At 28.9% G+C, this 24,025-nt stretch overlaps 1 protein-coding gene across 1 annotated transcript in view; it reads left to right on the forward strand.

Annotated features, from left to right (window-relative positions):
- The first annotated feature begins 499 nt into the window (after positions 1-499).
- Positions 500-24,025, forward strand: part of LOC123299957 — a 35,951-nt gene continuing 12,425 nt past the window's right edge. Inside the window, exons 1-3 of the mRNA XM_044882389.1 lie at positions 500-546; positions 1,430-1,565; positions 1,639-2,117. Of these exons, the coding sequence (XP_044738324.1) occupies positions 534-546; positions 1,430-1,565; positions 1,639-2,117 (628 nt within the window). The 5' untranslated portion in view covers positions 500-533. The remainder of the gene's footprint in view (positions 547-1,429; positions 1,566-1,638; positions 2,118-24,025) is intronic.

Raw genomic sequence — 24,025 nt, forward strand, 5'->3', positions numbered from 1 at the left:
GTATTTAGCAATTCTTCTAATTTTAAATGTCTTCGTCGTGAATTGTTTTAATTTCTTAGAGTTATTTTACTAACAATATAAAATTGTTCATATATATTTTTTTACGTATAAGTGAAGATGTCTTTTAAAGAACACGTTTAGTTCATCACATAAACCGCAATGTCGAACATGCAATAAAAATAAATCATTTATGAAAGTGAATCATTTATTTTTTTATAAAAAGTAAAAACTAAAAAGTTTTTCACTTTTATTTTATTGTGATTTTATTAAAAATGAATTTAATTTAATATTGTGTTAGTGAGATAATTTTGAAATTAAAAGACGGTGTTTTTTTATACCGGACTTTGGTGTGTGTTTGTTTGCAAGTGGTGCAGGGGTGGTTTTTTGCTGGGAGAGTGTGTTTGTTGTTTTTATTTTGAAAATTTCAAATAATGATTTGGAGGAATTCGTTATTATTACAAATTTTTAAAATGTCTGCAAGTCTTGCGTTATTGGGTATTGTTAATGCAATTACAATTGATAATCAATTGGTTATGATGCAAAATGGTAAGTGTTGTTTAAAATTGAACTGCATTCAATGAAAAGTATCCTATGATCCTGCCAAAGTTCAAAATCAATACAGAATACTCCTAGAACCGAATTTCTCTAAAAAATGATAGCCAATTTACACTACTTAAAATAGTATTTCTTAAAAATGAGATATATGTTGCCAGAAAATTGTTTGTTTAAGGAAACCCACAATTTTTTCAACATCTGTTTCCTTAAATGTACGGACATTTCGAATTTTGGAGAATCGCTGTTTTCGTTATTTGGAAGTGTCTCAAAATATTTTGAAAAAGGGAAAAGAAATTTTCCGTCTACACGTCGCTTGAAGAGCAATCAGTTTTATGAAACATGCACGGGAATAGTACAGAATTAATGAAATAATAATTATTAATGAAAATCTCTTATTAAAGTCCTTTTGATCTAAAAATTACGAATATGGAATTGGCTTAATTAAACGTATTATAAGACATTATATAGCCTGTTCATTTTATTTTAAATAATATGATGACCCCTAAATTGATATTTCGAGAAACAAAATTCTGAATTCTGGATTTAGTCGGTGGCTATTTTAAACCTGCCAAAAACGATGTTTTCGTGAAAATTGAGAAACATTTTTTTATCGAATTTCGCAAAAAAAATTACGCAAATTATATTGGTTTTAGATACGACGTTGTGAGGTCCTTGCATTTTAAATATGAGCCCTCTAAGTCTGATATCTCCAGAACCATTATTTGGAATGTATTTTGTATTTTATCCGGTACAATTGGAGAAACTTTTTTTTTTACTTCGAATTTTCAAAATTTAATTTAGGAAAACCAATTACCAAAATTTTGCAGGCCTAGCTCTTATTTTTAAGTACAATAATTATTTTCAAAATTTTTAGAATGCTATGAACGGATAGCAATTGGAGAACGCATCAGAGAACAAGATATTTATAAAATGGTTAATGCAAAGACAGTTTTAGACTGTCAATTTGAATGTAGCAAAGCAAATGAAAATTGTATGTCCCTAAGTTATGGGTAGGTTTTTGGAAAATAATCTTATTTAAGGTCACACAATTGTATTTATCATAGATTGTATTCTTTAATTTAGGATAAGTTCGAATGGGAATACTTCTTGTATATTATCAAAAAAATCATTCAAGTCTGGATCACAGGATCAAAATTTATATCCAGACGATACACAACGTGATCCTGATTATGATTTATTTTCGAAAAAAATGAACTGCCGTCCAAAAACGTTGCCTTCGGATCATGACCAATATCCAAATGATCGAAATCGTCCAAATTATGGTCCGCCATCGTATGATGAACGGCCAGATAGACGACCACCACCGTATGATGAACGGCCAGACAGAAGACCTCCACCGTATGATGAACGACCGGATAGAAGACCTCCACCACCAAATTATGGACCAGGTGGCAGCTATGGTCATCATGGTTGGAATGATGATCGAAAACCTTTATATGAAGATAAACCTCGTCCACCAATCGTAACACATGGCCATGATAATCATGGGGGTATGGTTACATCTATTATAACCGAAATTGTTGATCCGGTAGATCCTTCAGGTAAGTCCAAAATTCTAATTAATTTAATCTGAGCGTCTTGTTAAAATTGATTTGAAAGAAAAAATACTTTTTTTTAAATTTTTTTCCAAATTGATTCGACTGAATCTTGGTATATATATATGGAAAATTTTGGCCAAAAATACACCACCAAGCCGATTTTGATATAAAATTGGTTGGTCCCTAAAAATTTCAGGTTTTGAGACACGTAGCACTTGCAATACTAAATTTTTAATTTTCAACTCTAACATACTGTCTGCGGTCTTGCAGGCGAAAACAATAAACAAAATCTTAAAATCTTAAAAAACTCTTCAAAAAAAACGACGATCAGTGTAACCGTCAGGTTGCGAGTGACGGCTTTTCTAATTTTCTACTACCATTTTGATTACTGTCTCTTGGTCTATAAACCTATCTTGGTCTATGCCTATCTAATGATTTTCCATGGTAATAATTAATAAATAAATATGTCAAAATTTGATTATTTTTATAATTAAATTACTAGAATATGTTGTACAAATAGATATGAATTTTATTAAAATCCGAAAAAAAGTTTTTTGAAAAATTATTAGTGCGTTATAAATTAAATTTAAGGTAAGTGCTTTTCACTCTATCATTTTCTATTAAACAAATGTATTATACAACAGTTAAGATTAGGGAAAAATAATTATGAAAATTTCAAAAACTTCAAAATTATTATCTGGGTAATTTTGGCACTATGAATTTCCAAAATTACTTAATTTTGTGTTAATATTTTAGATGTTCAAAATATATATCAAAATTTTCTTTTGCTCTTTCGACATTTATGTAATTCGCTTCGAATACTTATGCAGAGTTAGTATCCACAAACGCCGTACATATTTAATGGCGCAGGGGTGAGATACCAAGGGATGTGCTGTACCGCACAAAACTGTTGCCATAGTGCTAAAACTTTCTTTTACATAGGAGCATCTTTTTCAACATGATTCCTATAGATCATTTCACCCAAAAAATTTCAGCATGGGCTTGTAGACTATCACTAAAATTTAATTTAAGAGATAATGTACCCACTTTTTTTTTATTGTGGCCACTTTTCTCTGGACTCAAAAGAGTAAAAATTAAAAAAGCTGTAGTGGAGCAATATAGTCTTAAACAATTTTAATTCATTTTGAAAAAGGGAATTTCAATTGATTGACTTACGATCTAGCGTTGCAAATGTTATAAAGTAGTATATATGTTCTATGATTTTTTTTATACCGAACTCATCAATTTTAATCTAAACTTGAGCCAAAATGAGTTAAATCGTGCAAAAATTATGGACAACTTTGAACTGAAATAATGATCTGTATAAATTACACCAAACAAAATCAATTATATATTGAAAATGAACTTAAAATACCATGTAAAAAAAACTAGAAAAGTAATATGACACGGTATCTGGAAGAACAAATTCATGCTATAAAGTGTAAGTCATTTTGATACGGACCACTTAATTTGGATTGTTATGGATTATTTTAAAGATGATCTTAACTGTTGGTAATAAACTAGAAATCATTAAAAAAATATTAATTGAAAATTTTCATTCACAAGTGATTTGAGAAAACGTGAGCAGATAGAAACACGTCATCACACAGAATGTAATGTTAAGTGATTTAATATCGAAAGAAAATTTAAGAAAATTGATGAGTCGATATCACAATAAAATTGATGATAAAAATAATGATTCTATTGTTAAATGTAACAATTGCAACAAAAATAAAGCACAATGTTTTACTCCAGAAGAAAGAAGCATAAAAATAAATTATTGTACGACAAATCAAGTTGTAAAGCCTCAATCGTATTGTCCAAAATCAGAAGTTACTTCAAAACAAATTCATACAAAATGCAACAATAGTACCTGTCCCTATACTACAGAGTCAATTAGTTCAACGAAAGCAGACGATACAAATAGGTTTCGATTGACAAATGCGAAACCTACACAATGCCATTCAAAGAATTGCCCTAATTTGCATCCATCAACGGTTGGATCGAATTTGACTTGTTTATCAGCTACTTCATCATACACAAAATTGCGGATTGAAAGTTCGAAACAGTCGCAATCAACATTCGCTCAAACATCATGCATTGACAACAGTAAACTTCATTCTTCTATACCAGACACTCCTTTGATTCTTGACGAACCATTATCGTTAAGTTCGATTAATGAATACTTTAGAAAACAATATGGGGCTGATAAAATTGCAATAGTGTTGATTAAAAATCCTAATAAAACAGATTGTTCAACCAAAGATGATATTCGTATAATAGAATCCCCTTTGCAAACTAAAATTATATGTAAACAAGATAAATTCACAGCAAAAATTGAACAGAAAGGTTACTGGTTAAAAAAAACCTCCTCAAAATGTAGAGAACCTGACGAAACTAATAAAAATGACAATCAAACTAGAGTATCTGCTTTGCAAAAATTTTCATGTGGAAATCAACAGCCGGTTCCTCATGTATGTGCCGCAAAACGATATATGGATGAAACACGACGGAGCAAGTCGCAAATAAGTTTCGATGAAATTCAATCATTCCATAAAATTCAATCAGGAACTCCTGAATCACGAACTTCTTGCAAATGTCCTGCATCACGAGCTTTAATACAGCCAGCATTAAAAATAAGTGCTGCCCAAAATAATAGAGATGAATCTGTTGAAAAACAATCAACGAAAGGTGTAACAAAAATAAAAATATCAGATGAAAATAAAACACAAGACAAAACATCGGCAAGAAGTTCTTCGCCAACAAATATGCTTGAAATTCAAGTAACAAGTAGTAAAACAGATGAAAGTATTTCTTCATCAAATAAAATCAAGGTATGTCAAGCACCATGCGCGGTATCCCGATGTAAAACCCAAAGCGAGACATCGTCAAAGCTAGTTGAAACTGATACGTTAAAAAGAATGCCTAGCCTAAAAAGTAGTAATCAAATTCGATTGACGGGTAGCGTATCAAAATATAAAAGACCAGATGAAATTGATTTGTCAAGAAGAAGTCTTTCACCAACTTATAAATTTCCTGAGTCACAGGTTTCCAAAGAATTTCAGCCACTAAGTATTGTAACAAAAAATAAAACCCGACAGGACGAAACTTCGTCAAGAAGAAGTTCTTCCCCAAAAAATATTGATAAAATTAGTCCTACAAATAGTAAGATAAAATTTAAAAAATCAGATGAAACTAACTCATTACGAAGAAGCTCTTCACGAACTTGCAAATGTCCTGCATCACAGAGTTCCTCCTACAAAACCGAGAAATTTCAGCCAACAAGTAGTGCAACAAAAAATAAAACACAGGATCAAACTTCATCAAGGAGAAGTTCTCCGAAAAATATTAAAGAACTCCGATCGACAGTTAGTGTGACAAAATATAAAAGTTCAGATGAAAATGGTTCATCACTTAGAAGTTCATCGCCGAAAAGTCTTCATTCAGTTCGTTCGACATCAAGAAGTTCTCCGAAAAATAGTACTGAAGCTCGATTGAAGAGTAGTCCAAAAAAATATAAAAAATCAGATAAAACTGATTCGTCACGAAGAAGTCCTTCACCTAAAAATATTAATAAAGTTCGATCAACAAGTAGTAAAACAAAACATAGAAGATTGTCTGAAACTGATTCATGTAGAAGTTCCTCGAAAAATACAAACGAAATTCAATCGACGAGCAGTGCGATAAAATATAGAAGATCAGATTATACTGATTCTTCAAGAAGAAATCTTTCTCCAAAAAATATAAATGAAATTCGATCAACAAGTAGTCCAACAAAATATAAAAGACCATCCGAAACACTATCAAGAGGAAGTATTTCATCGCAATATGCAAAGGATTTTAAAATGAGATTTAGTTCCTCCAAAAATAGGTCAGATGACATTAATTCTATCACAAAAAGTTCTCTGCTTAGATTTAATGATCCTGCAGAATCAAATTCCGTAACAATAAATGATTTTGACACGTCACGTATAGCTAGACACAAAGAATTTCAAAGCAATGCATCAATATATCTTGGGTCAAGTTCTTTACATTCAAATACTAATGAAAAACAATCGATTGAAAGTCGGTCAAAATATAAGAGAGCAGATAAAACTAGTTCATCAATAAAAAGATCTTCACCGAAAAATACTAACGAAATTCGACCGATAGTTAGTGAAGTTAAAAATAAAAGACCAGGCAAAACTGATTCGTCAAGAAGTGCTTCGCCGGAAAATACTGATAAAGTTCAATCGAAGATTAGTCCAACAAAATATAGAAAAATAAATGAATCTGAATTACCAGGTAGTTCTACAAAGAATAAAAAACTAAATAAAATTGATTTAATGCACAGAAGTTCTTCGCCAATAGATATTGATAACGTCCAATGGGAACGTAATTCAAGGAAATATAAAAGACCAGATGACTCTCATTTGCCCCAAAGAAAATCTTCATCAAAAAGTACTAAAGAAGCGGGAAGTGATATATCAAGAAGCGAAGTTCGACCGAAGAGCAGTACAACAAAATATAGAAAACCAGATGGAATTGATTCGAAAATAAGAGACCGTTCATCCAAAAATACGAATGAAGTTCGATCGACAAGAAGTACAACAAAATATAGACGATCAAATGAATCTGGCTCTTCGCCGAAGAAAACTAATGAAGTTCGACCGAAGAGTAGTCCAACAAAATATAAAAGACCAAATGAAACTGAACTATCAATAAGAAATGCATTGCCCAAAAATATGAATGAAATTCAATCGAAGGCTGGTAAAATCAATAATTTAAATCCAATTGGCGCTACTTCATCGAAAAGAGGTACTTTGCAATATCAAAGATCAGTTGGTTCTGAATTGGAACGTCATAGATCTTCACTTACTAGTACAGAAACATCGCGAAGAAGTATTTCACCAAAGAGTAATGCAAATCAATCAATAATATCGGTTACAGTAACAAATAATAAAACAGATGAGAAACATCACTTAACACAACGAATTCCAGAAAATACAATTATAACATCACAAATTAGTTCTATTCGAAGAAGTGTTTCACCAAGTAGCATAGATGAAACTCAATCATTATGTGTTTGTTCTCCAGAACAGAAGAAATTTACACACGAAATTGAGATGCTACGAGAAAAATATTCATTAAACAATTCAAATAAGTGTAACAACCCAACCTGTCTTGCAAATATAGAGAGAAGAACAAACGAAACTGCATCAAAAATAAAAATATCTTCTGCAGCACAGAATTATCGAAAAATATCACAAAGAAGTGCTTCACAAATGAGTGCACCAGGATTTAAACTCAAAGATTCACTAAAACTTTATGAACCCAAAAAAAACATTTCAACAAAAACTAAACCATTCAGAGTAAAATCGACAAGAAGTAGTAAATCAAGCGAAGTTTCTATTCCAACAATAAATCTTTCAAAATCTAAAACAACTAAAAAGAAATCAAAAAATTCGATTTCTAATTCATCGCGTATCAAAAATAAAATTACACCGTCCAAGATTATTAAAGAAAACGAATATCGCAGTCCAACACGAAGTATTTCACAAAATCGAACAAATAAAAATAAAATTAAAGTGCAAAAATCTACAGTAAGCCCAGCAGGAAGTATTTCTCCAAGTAGTCGTCAATCGGCACGAAGTCAACCAAGAGAAAAGTGTCCACAGATAAATATGAATAAAATTATTTTGGAACTTGATGACATTAAGTCTCGAAGCTTTGAATCGAAAAAAAGTTGTCATCAGTCTAGAATTTGTACTGTTCGTGAAAATCGATGTTCACAATTACGTCGAACATGTTGCGCTAACAGAAAGCAATCAACATGTACCGGTGCACGTCAAATTAGTCCATGTCTCACACAAAAACTAACCAATCAGCAAATATTATCAAAATTGAATGAAAACGTTTGTAACTTTTATCAAGCAGCTATTAAAAATACTTGTAAGGCAGGAGTATCACCTGCTCAGCAGCGACCCTGTTCAGCACCTAATCGAACTTGTAAATCTCCATGTCGAAATGTATGTAAGCCCACAACTCCGACAAAAATTTCAACTCCATCAAAGTTACCCTCAAATAATTTCACTTCAAATGTTGCTTTTATCGAACGACCTTGTTCGGCACCAAGTAAAGCTTGTAGAGCTATTACTTGCAAATCATCAACACCAACAGATATGAAAACACGACAAGTTTGTTGTGATCAATCACGGCAAGTCAATTCCACACGCCAATGCGATTGTAGCCGAAAACAAGAATCGTTAAATCAAGTGAAAACTAATTGTTGTAAAAAGCAATCGTGTAATCGTCAAACGTACTGTAAAAAAGATTTAATCGAACCCCGTTTGGGAATTGGTTAAGAAGATAATTGTTTCGCCCCCTTAAAAGTTTTTTATTGAATTTTGTCATTTAGATATTAAGATCAAACAAAAAAAACTTGCATTCGAAGCGAAAAAACGAACATAAAATGTTGTCCAGATATCTTTTGTACTTTCAACCTTGTTTAGTGTATCTTCAACGCGTTATGGTCGTGTTTTGGGGATCAATGAATTTTTTATTTGCTTTATCTTAACATCTACGCTTATTATTTGTAATGTTTGTTATTTCGAATTTCGAAAAAAATAAATAATATATTTTCTAATTATATTGTCTTTTTTAATTTACGCTCTCTCAATAAACGTATCACTCCTTTTAAAAAACGGATTTTTTTAAGAGTAAATAAAAATGGTATATACTCAATAAATTTAGTACAAATCTTAACTGTTGTATTTTTTAAATTGAAATTTGTTAATTTTATTAATTTATTCCCAATCTATCCATATAGAACTTGAAATAAAATCCTAATAATTTTCGAAAAAAATGCAATATATTAAACAACATAAATAAAATTTTACGCAATATTATGGAGGAAAAAAAATTAACAAAAGAAAAAGTAGCGTGTTTTTCTCCAAACAAAGAAAAACCTTGTTCAGATCCTTGTACATGTAAAACATTTCATTCATTTGATGGTGCGAAATTAATAGCAAAAAGTACACGAATATTACAATCAACTCCCTTAACATCCGCAGACAAGAAGATTTTAGCGAAAAAACAGAGTGTAATTATATGTAAGATCGATGCCGATGAAACGGGAAGAAAGCCATCAATACAATGTTTAAAATATGATGGTCCCCGACAAACGGATTGTAAGACGGAAACGAAACAATCAGTGAAAAAAATTGACTGTAACCCAAAAACACAAATTGATTGCAAGCAACAAGAAATCTCTCAGAGTTGTGTTAATCAAAAGGGGGAATCGGTTAATCAACCAAAACAATCAATACTTAGTTTAACCACAGTACATAAAATTGATCTGGATCCATGCGAATTTCAAAAAGGCGACCCACAATCATTTTTACAAATTTCAACTATTCCACATCAAAATGCTCCTTTTCAACAAGCGAAAAAATGTTGCGAACAAAAAACATTAAAAAATCAACCTAAAGAAGGCTGTTGTAATCAACAAATTCAATCATGTAATCAAATTTCTTCAGTTAACGCTCTTCGGAATAGATATAATCAACAGCAAAATTATTATTATCAAGCTTTAAATAAGCAACGTCAAAGAGCATGTCATCAACAACGACAATTGCACAACATTTCTGCGAAAGGATGTTGTAATCAACAGTTCAATAGAGGTTCAATTAATCAAAATCAAAGCTATTGTTCTCAAATAAAATCAGGTCATGAAATTTTAAATGAACTCTGTCGGAAAAGGTGTATACAAAAAATGCATAATCAACAGCGATTAAGTAATCAATTTTCATTTGACCCTTGTCAACAAAGTAAATATATCGAACAACAAAATCCATGTAAACAAGTTTTGAATAACAAAAATCCCCAACGTCTAAAGACCTGCAATTCCGATCCACTTGAAGGAAAAAAAAAAATTCGTACTCAACAGCAGCAAACATCTAATGAAATTTTTGTTACTCCATGGGTATTTCATAATAAGAGAACTAGTCTACAATCAAATCCCGATCAAGCTTTAGTTGATGAAAGTCAAAAATTACGTAATCAATTACAACAATTATGCAATCAAATTTCAAATGACAATCATCGTGGAATTATTGGATCACAAAAACAATGGAGTCCTTGGATATATCAATCTAAAACAGAAAATCCAATTAATACACCTCAAAGTTGCCATAATCAGCAACATCAACTATTAAATCAACAACTTATTGAGGCTTTAATGAAATTACGTCAAATTCACGATCACCATCAACAAATGCATCAACAGTTGAAGTCAGTTGCAAACGAAAGTAAATCTTGCTGTTGTAAGCAATCTTCAATTCAATCACGGCAAAGTTGCTCTAATAAACAACAAGTTGATCAGTGTCTTTGTAATCAACAACAACAGACAGTGGAAAATCTAGACAATTCAATTAGCCTAGCGCGCCAATTATTTAATATACAAAATCCGTCATTTATTAAACCAACTAACAAGTGTTGTTGTAATCAACAAAATCAATCAAAATTTTCAAATGATCGACCTCAACAACGATGTTGTAATCAATCAGTGAATAAAATTGACCCAATTCGGGATTGTTATTGTAATCTGCACAATCAATCCATGAATAGGAATTCAATTCAAGGACATCAACCATGCTGTTTTAATGAAGAAAATCAACCATCAATAAAAATTTCAATTGATCCACAGTCAAATTGCTGCCATCAAAAAATACAATCAACAAATGAAGCTAATCAATGTAAAACTAATATTAATCAACAACAATTGCTTGACTCAATTTCACCAGTTTCAGATGAATTACCCCTACAATCTTGTATTGATTTTATGAAAAATGCAATGAATAATCCTAACATGGCATTAGCAATATTTAAAAAAATTACACAAGATATACAAAATAATTCACAGAATCCTTCAAATAGTTCTTCAAATCAGCAACCGATGAATGTTACAACCGAGACAATTTGTATGACTGTAAAAAAACCGCAAACACCTGGCGAGTTTCCAAAGATTGTATCAACACAAAATGATGGAAAACAAATAATACAAGAAAATTGTAAACCTAAAAAAACGTCTGAAGGAAATTTACTAGCCGGATATTGTACAGATGAATATGTTGAATTTGAAACAGAATGGATAATTCCTACTGTAGATGTAGCACCTAAGCCTCAAATAGCTTTAAAATCATCGCACCATCCAAAAACACCAATATATAAGACGAATATTAATACCGAGTTTCTAGAAAAAGATGTCCGAAAAACAGTGAAGTGCTCAGCTGCACAAAGTTGTGTCGAAAAAGGTTTTCCCTATAGGCGTCATCTTTTAGAAGCGAAAGGTTTAATTCCGAAAGGTAGTGAAGAAAAATTTAACAAGAAAGATACAGAGCCAATACCCCTAAATCCTCCAGAACAAGCTGTAAACTAAAAAAGAATCTTTTAATGTTTTAGTATCTAGGCAACTTTTTCTACAGTTATGTAATATTACTTGCATAAGCAAAACTGTTTCTGTTCGTGATTTTTTTTATATTAAAATTTTTGGTAATGGTAAAAATAAAATTCATGTCTAACAAAAATATTTTTGCAATTTTTCAAATACTTTTTAGTATTAGTACTTTTTGTTAAAAAAATGAATGGCAGCGATCAACATCAGACTTTTAAAATACTGACGTAAAGATAAAACCTCACGCATTTTACGCCACGTGTTACAATTAATTAAGGAAATATTTAGCATCAGTTTGACTTTTGAAAACTTTTGGCTCACCACCAATCTGATATCTTGCCTTTTGGATGATGATTGTCAAATATTAAACCGCCAAAAATTACATTTCTTTTGGATTCAATAACTATGGATACAAAAAAAAATTTGACACTTTAGATTGACATTTTGGCAAATTTTGGAAACTTTTAAATTTCTGTACATGTACAGAAAGTATTTGTTTACAGTTGACCTTTTGAAAATAAAATATTTCAAAAAAAATGATCAAATTGGGGAAAAATATAAAGCAACTTTAAATCAATTAGTTGATAATTTGATGGAAATTATTGTTTTAATAGAAGGTAAGCTCTAAGTGCCTAAATTTTCTGATTTTTAAATTAGCTTGAATTGAAGAATGCAAACGTTTCCCTTTTTTAAGGTATATTAAAAAAGAATAAACAATGACAGGCTAATGGATAAAAAAATTAAAAATGAAAAAAAATCAAAGTTACATTTTAATGTAGATCCGCTAAACGACAAAACTGATGTTGAAACTGATTCTAAACCTACTACAACTGTAACAACTGATCCACTACGAGAAAAAACAGGTTTTTTGTTGAAACCATTTTCTAAAACACCATTAAAGAATGATGTACAATTCTTTTCCGAAGAAGATAAAGTCGAGTATTTAGACAAATCTGGATCTTACAGCGGAGTAAAATCTTCAAAATCAAGAACACAAATTCGATTTAGTTTTTCATCCGATATGACTATCGTAAGTTTGAATTCAGAATTGATGCAAGATTCGACCCCACACGATGGCGATCATAATCTTACAACTGAATCACCGTCTTGTGGCTGTATACAATCGAATGAAACATTAAAAGATGGTGCAAGCAACACTGATTGTGAATGCGTTGCATCATTACACACCATTATTTGTAAAAAATCATCGAAAAGCACCCTAAAAATGCATACTCCACCAATGACTAAACCAATTTTTATTATCAATTGTATCCAAACTTTTTTGAAATATCCAGAAATTTTTTTTGAAAAACCAAAAGATATTGACGATAAAATAACAACCCCATTTAAATTGATCTGTCATAAATATAGCAACAATAATATCGAAATGCGCTTAGAAAGTGAAGATCATCGTAAAACATTTATAAATTCAAATCAAAATGAGATTTGTTCAACTTTCATTATAAATGGATTACGGGAAGAATGTGATGAAAAAACCACAGTAAAAATAAATCGTATTCGGGAAGTAATGAGTACCGAATTAGTAAATCGCAACAACTTAGATTTATGGTGGACAAATAAACGAATTACAAGTTTATTGAATATGAATTTAATCACACCAAATGAGGACGATAGTGACGAATCGATATCAACTTCTGAAAAAACAATTGAACATCACTTTCAAGATGAAGATAAACAAATGAGTCTAATTATTGATATTCAAAATGACGCAAATTTAAAAACAATTGATCATTGTGAATGTTGCATCGAAAATAAGGATTTAATGAATTCATCTCGTATTGAAAGCGATTTCAATTTTGAGGATATGATGTGGAATTCCAGTTCAACGTTACTTAATTGTCATTTTTATGATAGCGATAGTGAAATTTCATTTCCTGAGCCTACAAAACACATTGGTGGAATATGTACCATAAATGATGCGACTGTATTTATTATAAATGGTGTGAAACCTGTAACAACCTATTACACTCGAAAACATGAGAAACATAAAGTTAAAGTGTCAAAAATATCTGTGAATAACGTTTGGGATAGTTTTTGTACATTTTTAATCAAATCAAAATTATGGCTAACAAAATGTGTTAGTCGTTCGGGATCGAATACAAGTTTAGAGACTGTATCCGAAAATGTCATAAAAATACAATCGTTGCAATGTGTTACGAAATAAATTTGGTTAAAACTTTCTAAGAAATTTATATTCATGTAAAAACGATTTTTTAGTTTATCTTCTATTAAACACGTGCAAATCCTAGTAATTAATTTTAACGATGGAATGTATTTTAATAATAATTGACTTCGGAAATCTGAATTACATTGCATATAAAACTTTAAATTTGGAAATGATGCAATTTTTCATGAACTAAAACAAACACCAAAATTGTTACTCATTTTCTTATGATCAAAATATTTTTGGTATGAAATCGATTTCAAAATTGCCAAATTCAATTACGATGGCCCTTGTTTAAACAGGTATATCAACTGAACTGTCATGGAAAGAAAATCCGATGCCATTATTTTCTTAATTGTAAATTTTCTTTTAAATAACAATAAGTATAATAGTATATAATTTCTTTTTCTTAATTCTATGATAACAATTAAAAGCAATATTTTATGCATATAGGCAACATTATATACATTAATAAATTAGAAGTTGCACATAAAAAAAGCATTCTTCTTAAATAGCTGTTGTCATAGGCAACTTGTTACTTCAAAATGTAATGAAAGTTGCCTATAAAAAAAAGTTATTAAACAATTTTTTCTTGATTTTTGTTGAAGCAGAAAGATGATTATCTTTTTTTGGCTGTTGAAAATGTTATTATACGAAAATTTGCATGTACTAAATTAACATGAGGCTTGAGAGAAAATATTTAAAATAAATACAATTCTTTTTATTATTAATATATGTTATTTCACAAAAAAAGGGGAAATCAAAAATATGTAATGAAATATTCAAAAATAATGTTTTCATTTTTGCTGTATTTATTGTATTTTGAAACCTGTTTTTCATAGATAGTTAATTTTTACGGCTACTGATGCTTGAAATTAAAAATATTAAATTAATTTCAAAATTAAAACTCCACCAAGGCTGTAACTCTTCATCTTAATGCTTAAATAACTTGAGGCCATATTTATACTTAACATTTCGTATTATGTTCTGAGCTTGAATCTCCCTACATATACATTGTGCCTGACAAGCCTGGCAAATTTTTCATTATTAATTAAAATGCAGGGAAATTTAAGGGTGAACTATTTTATCACTTATTAAATTATAATTCTATTAAAAATAAAAATCAAATTCATTGAAGAGCGAAAATAATTAGTTCATTGTCAAATGTCAAATCGTAACTATATTATTATTTTAATTTTACACTTAATTAAATGATCATTTCAAAGAGAAATAAATTTTGCATACAATAGGTACTGCAAAGTATCAACAAATAAGTACTTATACGATACAAAAAAAAATTATTAATTACAATATTCTCAAAGTAAAATTATTAACTCCATCATGATACTACCCAAGAAACACATTAGGTATATACACGTGTATTGTTTTCAAATCTTCCACTAAGATAAGAAATCCGATCCGCATCTCTTTAATAAGAAGTTTATTATAATATAGGTATAAGTATATAGAGACGAACAATGTATTCTTAGTTTAGGATGAGATGACGAACCTTTTGTATCAATGTGCCATTTTTTCTAAAGAAATGCTTAATGAGGCCTTAGACGTGCCGTTAAATAATTTTGATTTCGTGATTATTGGGATTCGTAATCTTCCTGATTGACGTTTCCTACGCAGTATCGCGCAAAAACAGCTGAACGTGCAAATTTAGAGACGTCAGTGCTTTCGTCAAGAAATAGCCATATCAAAGGAGTGGAGTTAATGTCACTTTTTTGTTGATCTGTGACATTTTCGACCAGTTTTAAGATTCATACTGTGCTGAATTATCTTACCTTTATTATCGAAATTATCAAAAAGTGAAAGAGCGCATGCTAATCAGATTTCCTTCAACCCTCGCTCTTGAAAAGGCTTAGCATGCCGAGTAATGGCATTTTCAGCCGAGTGACTTGCCACGCTTGTATGGCAATTTTTGCCAAAATATTTAATCGTAGACGTCTACTGTTATTTCTGTCTTTCATTGCATTTTAGTAGTAGTTTTCGATGCGGGAACGCTGTTTCATCTTGGATTAGTATCACCTCATCTATTACTATTGAAATCTACCAGATAAAAATCACTTCTATAAAAACTGTATATGCTTATGTATTTTTGTAGAGAAAAAGAATAACATAATACATTAAAATACAGCAAAATTTTTATTATTTTGTTAAAAATTTACATTCATTAAATAATCGCAGGCGTTTGTATTATAACATTTATCAATTTACCTTTTATTACCTTTCTCATAGAAAATTATGGTTTTCATCCCGAAAACAATATAAAATATTGTATGATTGTATGATTGTATACATCAAGAGAACATCAAGATCTTATACCTTTAAAATTTGATTTTCATTGGTGATATTATTTTTTTTAAAATAGTGTTTACCCACGACTAAATCTTTATAATTAAGTATCTTGATTGCTGTTTAGAATATTTTTGCGATTTTAATGTTCTGAAACAAAAAATATCTTGGTTAGTATTGAGAAAATCACTAATGACCTCAAGCAATCAATAAGGGCTTAAATCTTAAAAAACATCAAAGGTCTAGGAATGACTTGACCATTAAGAAAGTGAGTTATTTTTTATTAGACAGTTCATTCATACATTTCAACAGTTTTGTTGTAAATTACTATGGTTTCTTATTATCCATCTATTTAATCAGCACCTGTTGAAATTAAGTTTAAGCATATTAAAGCAGTTATACTATGACTAAGACAATGTCTATGTCAAAATTCATTTGGCAAAAATCCATTGATTTTGCATCTTAAAAGTCAAATTCACCACGACTTGGATTTGTTAGTTTGTAACTTTATAAGTTAGTAGTGGCAGCAACGAAGCTTACCTTTTGTGTATGTTCAATTGTTCTTTTTCCATTTACTGAAACATAATTTAAGGTCAAACTTCAATCTGCCAACCTATTAAGTTGTTTTATTTTTCTATATCCGTATTTAAATAATGTCTTCTCTAATTTAACTGTTTTTGTTGGGAATTAAATAAATATTTTTTAAAGTATAATATTTTTACTATTGTTTCTTTTTTATTATTTATTCAAAATAATATTTATGTACTTGAATTGTAAATAAATTTTATCAATTGTACTAGTCGTAACGCTCGCAGGATAAGCTCCAAAGCTTTTTTAAATTTTCTGCTATATTTAAAAAAAAAATACTTTAATTAATCATTTGAATAATCATTTTGGAGCTTGAGGTACTCTTTTAGCCGAAGTTCGTACATTTTCATCACTCACTGGTACACTTCACTTCTCAGTGAGTCTTCTCTACAATATTTTGAAACATTTCGGGATAAAATTTTCATGAAATGCTTCCACTCGTTTATCAGACTGAGTCAAATATAAATGTTATTTTGTGCTTAAATTTGATTTGATTTGATTTTTTTCTTGAATTTAATTTTTTAGCTAATAATAAATATTGTGAAATTGGTAATGTTATTGTCGTTTCATTAATGTGTGAAATTAGCACTTATCAATTAAAAATGCTATAAAATTTGAAATTTATTGATTATTTACCTACCATTTTAATAAATTTATAATTTGTTATTAAAAATTTTGGTTAGTATTTTAAATCAAAATAAACTTTCAAACGAAGATTGTGACAAGTAATAATCGAAATCGACACTGGTAATTAAGAATCACATTTTAAATTAATGGACAATGGGCTGATAATAGCAAATCTATTTTATTCCAAAAAATAAACACTTTATGAAAATTTTTACTCGGTGTACGGTAACCACGAAAACTTTAATCGATTTTCTGCCAAATTTTTTACAATAAAATTTTTTAGCTAAGCGTGAAAAATCGATAAAACTACATTAATTTTTTTTTAAATTGACATGGCCAACCCATATACTGCATTGACTTTTGGATAAATCTTTATAGACATTTTTTTAATTTGATTTCATTGCTGGTCTCTATCTACTTTGAAACTCTTGATTGACCAATCACCTGAATTAGTTAAAATCTTGTCGATTCTAACTATTTACTAGAATTGGCCGATGAATATGACGTTTTGGTTTTGAACTGATTGTGTAAACTAAGATTTAAGTCAGCCATCTAAACTTAAGATAGATACATCTGTGATATACATATTGGCAATAAATTTCAAATAAAAATTATATTTTTATTTGATTTTTATTGTAAATTGAAAAATATTGTTTATTGAGAAATTGAAAAATATTGTTGATAAACATTCAATATCTCATCATAATTTTCAAAATTCGTAATTCGAACATAAATTTAATAATAAATTTTTTGAATTATATTTACATATTTCCGCGAAATATGATCGATTTGAGTGTGAAAATTTAAGCTACTTGTAGATTTTCATTTCAGATAAGAATTTTTGTTCGTTGCAAAAAACCGGATTAATTAAAATTAGAAAATAAGTTCAAAGAAAACCCAACGCAAAAATAGCCATAGAAAATTGTAAAACAAGTATTAAAAGTGGTCTTTCAAAACCATATTTCACACGATATATGACAGATTAATTTTCTTTTTAAGGTGATTTAATTTTCCTTTAAATGGAAACTACGATTTATAAGATCTCAACAAATCAGTATTGATCAAAGTTAGCGTGTGATTCTTTTTGGGTTGACCATATAAATACATAGTTTTCCCGTTACTTCCACCATAATACTTTTGTATTTTTTCATCATTATCAGAATAGACTCTTGAATAGTAACAAGTTTGGGTGGCTTATGTTTTCTTATAAAATTACGTCGTTATGTATTGCCGTTTTCAACTCCTATGTCTATGTTTTTTTCTCCTAGAATTTTCTCCTCGAATTCCTTCAGTAAATATGGTATACAAAATCGGACATGCCTCCTACTATTTCTTAATCCTACGGATTTTATTATCGGTAATGAAGGTCTCTTCTATATCAACATAAATAATTTTTATAGTATTTTAATTTTTTTTATTTTATTTAATGCAATTATCCACAATAGAAATAATAATAAAAATTAAATTAATTAAATATAAATTATAAATAAATTCGTCATTTATTTTTTTTTGTACGAATACGGAAGCGAAGCGATCTCTTCCATTCATTCCAAGGTGAGGAAAATTATCTATTCAATAATGATATATCTTCTTAAAAAAAAAAAAAAGAATTAAGAAATGACATCATCTCCACGGTTCTAAACTAATTTATATAAAATTCGAATAAAAAATATAAAAAAATTAAAATTATTGGATCGTTAATCGCAATAATGTTTTTGGTATTGAAGGTTACCTAATTATTAATTCTAAATAAACAGAAATAAAAAAAATTTATTATTCTTTGAAACTTTAATAGACGATTTTATTTTTTTTATAATTTAAACAAAAAAAATTAATGCTTTTGTAATGTTCAATGTTCAAGTCGTAAATTTTCTTTAAAAATTAATTATTTTATATTGAGTGTAAGCAAGAAAATAATAAGCGTTATTTCGCCTTGGACAATTTTACGTAATGAGGCCGAACAGAAAATTTTAATGTATAAAAAAAGGAATATAGTTTGCTAGTAGCATTTAATAAAATTTAAATTTTTCTATAAAATTTAATTATATAAGCTGTTAAATAATACCGTCAAAAGTTGATTTTGAAAGCCTCGGCTAAGTTCTTGATTTTGCACATTTTTTTATTTAAAGCCAAAAAAGCGTATGTATATCCAAATATGATGGAATCAATGAGAAACGAATGTCATTTCGACTAAGACTACACTTTTTAGTCTGTACGTCGACTATCTTAGCTAAAGTTAATTTACATAGAGATTAATTTACAATAAATATTTGCATAAATTATTTAAAAAATAATTAAAATCTCAATCATATTTAGTAAATTAATAATTATTTAAAATTATACCTTTTTAACCGGAAAAAATATTATCTAAAATCCGTTATTATTGATGACATTTTAATATTTAAATTATTTATTGTAAATAATAGAATAAAATAAATAAAAAAAATTTAATTGTAACTAGGTCAAAGTCGTTATTACACTCACAATGAAAATGCAGATTTACTTTTTTTTTAATGTTTAATTAAATGTTTCACAGATTTTTTTAAATTTTTCAAACAAATTTTCATTAATTTATGACTTTAATTAAGTGGAAAATAGCTCATCGGAAGTGGTAATTTTCAGAATTTTGGTCTAGTTTCAGAATTGGCTGCTATGTAGGTGTAAAGAAACTGGCGTTTGTAGAGAAAGTTTAAAACAAAAAGCTTTTGGACTAATAACATGATAGATCTAGGGCCAAATGTAGTATTCTGACGAACCCGCGCAGTTTCCAAAAATTTCCAGCCTTTCTGGAATGACTGCCAATATTAAACCTGTGCCATTTTGGCTTTAACGGCCTATACGTAATTTAATAGCACAGGTGTGCGTTAGCCAAGACTTTTTTTAATATATTTTTTAGTTGGTATGAAAACATATTTAGATTATTTATTTAAAAAAAAATTTGTTGAGTACTAAATTCGTTCTATGATATTAAAATTTTCTTAATTTTGCATTTTGAATCATAAATTATTTATAAACATTAACATAGCCAATTTGATTATAATATAATCATAATTAAGCAAATTTTTTATTTAATTATTTTTTAAATGCTAATCCGAACCATAAATTTATACATCTTTGATAATGACCTACTGATATAATTTTATCGCATACAAGAAAAAATTTTTTTCGTATAAGTGGGAGTTTAGCTGGTACAAAAAAGGATTCGACACTAAGTAATTAACACACAAAATGTGCGTGAGTTTTATTGGAGGCGTTTCCATGGTAACGATACACTACTTTAATTATAGGATTATAGGTATGGATTGCATTTATGACTTACATTGAAAATTTGATATTATTGTCTCACAAATAAATAATTATGATAATTTACTTTTGAAAAATAATATTTGTGCAATTTGATTTCTTATTTTCACAATTTTTAACGCATTAAGTTTAATTAATTAGTGTTTTTTCAATAATTTATAATTTGACATTTTCTATAACATTAACATGTAAAGAATTTCAAATTAGTCATAACAGCCTCCTTTCTAATTTTTATATATTCCTAAATAATAAACAAAGAATACCTTTTTTTAATAAGTAAAACAATAATTTTTACAATAAAATGAAAAAAAAAGCTTGGTTGAAATGGCTATATCTCGGTCAATTTTTAACCAAAAGTATTTCCCAACATGCCATTTAAAAGGAAATTGAATATACTTTCTTTTGTTTTCAGCAATGGATATACCTATCTCTGCACAAACAAAAGATACAGATACTTTTTTCACTGAGTAAAAAATATTTTTTACAATAAAATGCAAAAAAAAAGCTTGGTTGAAATGGCTATATCTCGGTGAATTTTTAACCAAAAGAATTTCTTAGCATACCATTTAAAAGGAAATTGAATTTTCTGTCTTTTGTTTGCAGCAATGGATATACCTATCTCTGCCCAAACAAAAGATATGCCCAAAAATAATATTTGTGCAATTTGATTTCTTATTTTCACAATTTTTTATGCATTAAGTTTAATTAATTAGTGTTTTTTCAATAATTTTAATTTAAAATTTTATATAACATTAACATGTAAAGAATTGTAAATTAGTCATAAGCCTCTTTTCTCCAAAATTTTTTCACTGGAAGTGCTGGCATCATTTTTATTGTCCCTGCCATGACTACGCACACAACGAATAGGGGGAGTTCGTAGTAATAGTGTTAGCTCTGAAACATATTTGTTGAAATATAATTTTTTATATACAGAACCCTAAATTAAAATTAAATTTTCTTTCTTTAAAAATTTGCATACATTTAAAAATAATTAATTTTATTTTAGCACATAATACATGCAATTTTAAGTTAATTTTTCACGTTAAATCTGCCACCCATGGATTGTATGACTAAGATCTATTATAATTATTTTGTATTCTTTTAAAGATTTTTATTGAAAACAAAACAAAAAAAAAAAAGATTCTCAAGATCATATGTCATCAATGTATGGGTATAATTATTTTTAATTTAAACGGGAAATAACAAAACTGTTTTTTGTTTTAATTCCTTAAAACTGTACATATAATTTTTATTGAATAATAAAATAAAATTGTTTAATAAATGATGTAATTAGTTTAAGAAAATCACTTTAAAATAACGTTGATACAATCGACAAAAAATGAACCGCATTTTGTCTTAAGCCTCTGACTCTTTTCTGTCTAAATTTCTAAAATTTTCAACAGCATTTTGGCATTAACAAAAACTTAACCAACACAAGTGAAATTTACAAAATTTAAAAAACCCCCGACAAATTCCTTGTAACAGAGTAATGCGACTAAAAAATATGTCATTATTGTATTGAATCGAAAGGAAACAAACCTAGCTATAGAAAAATGATTTAGCCAAAAGTTGCCAATGACAATAGAAGATATTCGTCTGGGTACTTGACTTTGACCTACAATTATCGATAAATTTTAAGGGTGTTTTCTTTCGATTAAATGCAATAATGACATATAGAAATCGCATTTCCTCCAAAAGCTAACGATTTTCGAAAAATGTTCATAAATTTTTTATGGGGATTAACTTTCTAATTTGAAGTGTTATTCTGTCTAAGATCTTAATTGACTTCGAACAACCTGGAGAATGAGGTCCATTTTGATGTCAGAACATGATGTCTTCCATCAAACTCTGCAACTTTTGTTTGAGTTATTTTTTTATGGGCTAACTACAAAAAGAGATATTTAGGTGTATAGATTAAAATGGCCCACTCTGTATATACACTCAATCGTTAAATGAATCCGGTTTTCTTTTTTTTTTTTTTTGGGTCAAAATTCCTCTGTAAGCAGTTTCATACAAATTCCCAAACAACGAATTTGTTGACTTTTTCTCGATTTTTAAAGGGATAACCCCTTTAAAAGGGAACATTTTCTGCATATAAACTTTTGTTCTATCTCTAACGGTTTGCAAGATGGATCCTACGGACCCAACCGACCTATGTTGGTCATTTACGAACTCGACCTCACTTTTACGTCGTAGAATACGAATAACATTTTACCATCGCTTTCACCATATTTGGTATATATATCCCTTTTTAATTTTAAATTAAATATTTAAATAAAAAATGCGTTTTTAAGGACAAGCTTTTATTGCACGTACTCACTAAAAAGTTCTTATTTCCGCAGCCTCGCGTAATTTGATTAGAAAAACATATCCGCGTGTAATGGCATTACCCGTGTGCAATAACAGTTTAATATCAAATTACCCCTTACTAATAAAACCATAGGTATACCTAATAGATAAATAGTGATGAGGTAATTACTATATATCTATTTGTAAAAATAATTATGGTATTAAATATCCCACTATATACAAGAACAATTTTTTATTACAATCGTCCACCAAATCCAACACAACTACCATACATTTAATATAATCATACCTATCACAATGACAATAAACAATAATCTTTATTATTTATAAACAAATTCGTAAACAATAAAACAACAACAACAACAAGAATATTGTTGTCTTAATTCACGTTGCTTAAATATTTTAAACAATTTATTTTTTTAATAATAGTGAATTTTAAATGTGAGGTTTTGCAGGATTTACGAATCAAGTTTAACGTTGATAGTGGTGATGAATGATTTTTTTGGAAAATATTTTAGTGTGTAGTTTTTCCTTGTGTGATATTTTTTTTTGTACCCCGAAAGTTACCATAACGCGCGGCTGTTTTTGAGATATATGTAGTGTAAATATTTGTTTTTAAATAATAATGTATTTAAAATTATCTGTGATATTTTTAACAATTTTTAATGTGTTAATTTTTATTGATGGAACTAAAATTATTTTGGTTGAGGATGCTAAAGGTATTAAATTTTAAATAATTTTAGAATAATTGACCGTTGACTCTCATTTTTAAAACGAACGTTCTTTCTCTAAATTTAGCACTCCCAGACTTTTTATTACAGAAAAAATACGAATGCTAAATTTTTACACAGAGCTTCCGCTAAGTATTGACAGGCTTTTTAATTATCACACATGAATCACGTAAATGGAGGGAAATCCCTCTGAACATCGAAAAGTTCGATAGGTTCTATGACTCTTTTCAACCAAGTCTTTGATTTCGTATTCGGATGCAAAAATTTTTACGTTGATTTATGATAGCTGATGAAATTTCCTTCTGGCTGTCACCCAAGAGTCTCGGGTTCGATTACCGGTACTGGTACCAAATCTGACGGCTGTTGAAATCTCCTCTGATTAATTAATGATTTATACAAAAAATGTTACAATGAAAATATTTCATTTCCATCT

The sequence above is a fragment of the Chrysoperla carnea genome, chromosome 5, assembly GCF_905475395.1.
Source record: "Chrysoperla carnea chromosome 5, inChrCarn1.1, whole genome shotgun sequence".
Classification (NCBI taxonomy): Eukaryota; Metazoa; Arthropoda; class Insecta; order Neuroptera; family Chrysopidae; genus Chrysoperla; species Chrysoperla carnea.